Source organism: Ursus maritimus, assembly GCF_017311325.1.
Source record: "Ursus maritimus isolate PB19 chromosome X unlocalized genomic scaffold, ASM1731132v1 scaffold_X1, whole genome shotgun sequence".
Taxonomy (NCBI): Eukaryota; Metazoa; Chordata; class Mammalia; order Carnivora; family Ursidae; genus Ursus; species Ursus maritimus.
The window spans coordinates 92,659,600-92,663,562 of NW_024423319.1; the positions used below are offsets into that span (position 1 = coordinate 92,659,600).

The 3,963-nt window shown below is 44.0% G+C and overlaps 1 protein-coding gene across 1 annotated transcript; it reads right to left on the reverse strand.

Moving 5' to 3' along the window:
- Positions 1–476: 476 nt before the first annotated feature.
- Positions 477–1,087, reverse strand: LOC103668313 (ferritin heavy chain-like). Its single transcript, XM_040625336.1, has one exon. The coding sequence runs from the start codon at positions 1,037–1,039 to the stop codon at positions 488–490; it is 552 nt and encodes a 183-aa protein (XP_040481270.1). The 5' UTR covers positions 1,040–1,087; the 3' UTR covers positions 477–487.
- Positions 1,088–3,963: the final 2,876 nt, after the last annotated feature.

Here is a 3,963-nt window from a genome sequence, read left to right on the forward strand (position 1 = left end):
AGGGACAACCACTGTTGTGAGTTCTGAACCATATTCTTTTATAGTTTTACCATACATACACACCCACTGACATCCAGGGCCCCAGACCACCCCCTCACCTCACCCCACCACCTCCTGCCCCCACATCATTTATAAAGGGGAGACTGATTTCCGTTTTCCAGGGTCCCATGGAATACCTTCTCCCCCCATCTTCCGAGATCCTGAGCTGCATATAGATGGAGTTGGGTAGGTGGAGAGACTCCTGGATACCTGTTTTAAAACTTAAAAGGTGAGAGATTTGAATGCGAATCAACCAGAGACCTTTTTTTATTTAGGAACCAAATAACTTTATTGAAACCAAACAACTTTATTTATTTATGGCAAAACTGGGAGAAAAAAACTGGAACCTTTTGCAAAGGCAACACTGCAATATGCATGCTCGGCATGGTGATCAGAGAAACCGGGTGATCACCATGCACCCTGTGGCTATAGGGAAAACAGTCCCAACTCAGTTCTTATTGTCGCTGTCACCCAGGGTGAGCTTGTCGAAGAGGTACTCCGCCATGCCGTCTTCCGGGGCCCGCATCTTGCGCAGGTTGGTGACATAGCCCCCCAGCTCTTTGATGGACTTGACTTGCTCGTGCAGGTAGTGGCTCTCCAGGAAGTCGCACAGGTGGGCGTCGTTCTTGTCGGTGGCCAGCTGGTGCAGGTCGAGCAGGCTCTGGTTCACGCTCTTCTCCAGGTGCAAGGCGCACTCCATCGCCTCCAGGCCGCTCCCCCAATCATCGCGATCTGGCTTCTTGATGTCTCGGAGGCGGATGCGGCCCCCGCGCTGGTTCTGCAGCTGCATCAGCTTCTCGGCGTGCTCGGTCTCCTCGCGGGACTGGCGCAGGAAGAACTGGGCGAAGTTCTTCAAGGCCACGTCGTCGCGGTCGAAGTAGAAGGCCATGGACAGGTACACGTAGGAGGCGTAGAGCTCCAGGTTGATCTGGCTGTTGATGGCGGCCTCGCAGTCGGGGTGGTAGTTCTGGCGCACTTGTGAGAGTGGTCCAGTGGCCATGGCTGGCGGCCCGGGCACCAACGCAAAGGTGAAGGCACTGCGGAAGCGAGGGCTGCGGAGCGGGCAGCGGCGGGGCCGAAGGCGGTGGCAGCCTCGGAGATTTTCCAGCCTGAGTGGCAAGGGAGGCCAGAGGGACAACTAGTGGCAGTTGGAAACCTAACGGAAGTGGCTGTTGGGATGTAGCGTGAGCTCTGGGATGGGACCGGAAATGGCCAGGGAAGGGGGGCTAGCTTCCGGGGTGGGGAGAGGGCCGCAAGGGCAGTGTTCTAGGTTTTGTTGGAGCCTAAGTGAGTCGGGGCAACCCTGTGATGTGTACCTGGTGTTTGATTAAGTTTTAAATTTTGGGATGTTGTATCTGTTTTCCAATACTTTCCTTCTTGAAGCCTGTTTTTATTTTATAAAACCGTCATCTCCCAAACTTCTGAGAATGTGAATTTGAATTTTTGGTAAATTTCTGTTGTGTTTCCTGTAAAATATAAATACAAATATGTTTGTTTATCATCTTCTCTATTACTTTCCTGAAATACTTAAAACTGTACATTCATATTTAGTAATGAAGGACTCATTTGATTAGTGTAGGAAATTAGCATGGGTCTGATTTACAGTTGTGATGTTCATTTCACTAATAGGTTTCTCCTCTGAATTGGGAGGATGGAATATATCAATTAAAGAGTGGTCTTCTCGTTAGGGAGTATTTGTCATGGAGCTTGCAGGTAGGAAAGGTACCATCCCAAAAGCCAAAAGCATGGCATTTCTCTGACACTGAAAGACTTCAGTGGATCTCTCTTCTAGGTAGATGTGTTCTTCTGGTTTGTTTCTCTTCTGCTTTGCAGGTGTGCAATTGTCTCAGACCTGCTCTAACTTGGGTTCCCTTTCTGATCAAGTAATTTACTGTCTTTGGAGTGTAGTTTAAAGAGATTAAAGCATTTCAGTCACCACTGTGGCTTTGTTGAATGTAAGTAAGGTTGGGGGAGGGTCAGAGCAGAGCAGGAGAAAACAGATTTGTTGTTCAGAGAGTAACTCTTTAATCTCACAGTCCATCCAGGACCTTCGGCTGTCCTTTGATTTCATTGACTCTGTTCTTGAACCTTCTTTGCGTGTGCTTGACTTTCTACTGCGGGTATTTTAAGTTCTCAGGTTTTATCATTCTGAAAACCCCTCCTGTTTCTATCTTCTAAGCATTCTTCACGATCTCTGGTTTCCTAACTATATTCATTCTGGTTTATGTGTGCATAGATCATTGTTTTTGGGTCTGGTCAACCACTATGATTCAATTACCACTTTTTGCTTTTAAAAATATAAATACCTATTTTAAAATTAATTAATGCATTCAAAATGCATATGAGCAAATGGCTCAAAAACCACGTAGTTCTACTCTCTGTAGGCAACCAATGAGGTATTACTTGTTATAGTCAGAAAAAAAGAGGAAGAAAAAGAAGAAATAAGGCTCATGTTTAGAAAAATCATAGATACATAAGAATCTTTAGAAACATATTCTTTGAAGTATATTACATTTGAGTGCATATGGAGCATTTACCAAGACAGACCATCCTCTGGGCCATACAACAAGTCTCAATAAACTTAAATGGATTCAAATCATGCAAGATATATTCTCTGACCACAATGGAATTAAACCAGAAATTTTCAACAGAAAAGTATCTGAAAAATCTTCAAATATTTGGAAACTAATAGTACAATAGTCTTCTAAACAATCCAAGAGATCAAGGGGTTTTAAAAATTATTTGAAACTCAATGTAAGTAAAGCACAGCATATCAATATTTTTGAGATGCAGCTAAAACCAATATTTAGATGGAAATCAATAGCACTAAATGCCTATATTAGAAAAGAGTAAACGTCTCAAATAAATTATCTAACTTCCCACCTTAAAAACTAAAAGAAAGGGGACACCTGGGTGGCTCATTTGGCTAAGCATCTGCCTTAGGCTCAGGTCATAATCCTGGGGTCCTGGGATAGAGCCCTGCCTTGGGCTCCCTGCTCAGAGGGGAGCCTGCTTTTCCCTCACCTCCCTGCCCTTCCCCCTCCCCCTCCTCATGTGCAGTCTCTCTCAAATAAATAAATAAAATCTTTTTCAAAAGAACTAAAAGAATGAAGAATAAAATAAGTCCAATTAGGCAGAGTAAGGAAGAGTTTGTCACAAGTCAGGACATATTTTACAGCCTGGGACAAAACTAAAATGTTGAGAACCTTGAATAAGCCAAGGGTAAAGTATGTCTGCTCTTGTTGAGGATTGGCCCTAGGGAGAGAACAGTGGGTCTGCTATAAGGTCTGTGGTTGGGCTGGTCATTTGGAATAGAGGTCTAGGTGAGAACTCTCTTTCCACTGCATGATGCCAAAGGATTCTGGAGAAAAGACATGGGTCAGAGTGAGGGTTCTTGGTAGGTTCTGCACCAGGGCAAATTGAGATGACTACCCAAGGCTTTGTCCTTTGAGTGACTTATACCTATATGCCTAGAACCAAGTATCTGAACAAGAACCAATTCAAAATCAAATATTCTTCTTGTCAGTTACCTTCCTAATTTCCTGCCCCTAAGAAAAAGGATGGAAATCCAACCTTCAGGCTAAGATTGTCCTTGAATAAGAATACTCCTTTCTAGATTTTCCTTGATGTTTCTTTTAATTTGATTTTATCCATTAGTGAGAGGAGTGATTCAGAATGAGAGGAGAACTATCAGCATGATTTCACTAGGCTCTGCCCTGGTCCTCTCACTGGAGAGGAACTACATATTCACATTAAAAAATGAAAAAGAATAGATAAGTGCTACTGCTCTATAGAAGTGGAATGTTGGTTTCTTCTCAGGCCAAATTTGGCAGAGTGTGAGTTTAAAGGAGGTATGGTGGTGATTGTGGTGGTCATAGTGGTGGTTTAGTGTGTGTGTGTGTGTGTGTGTGTGTGTGTGTGTGT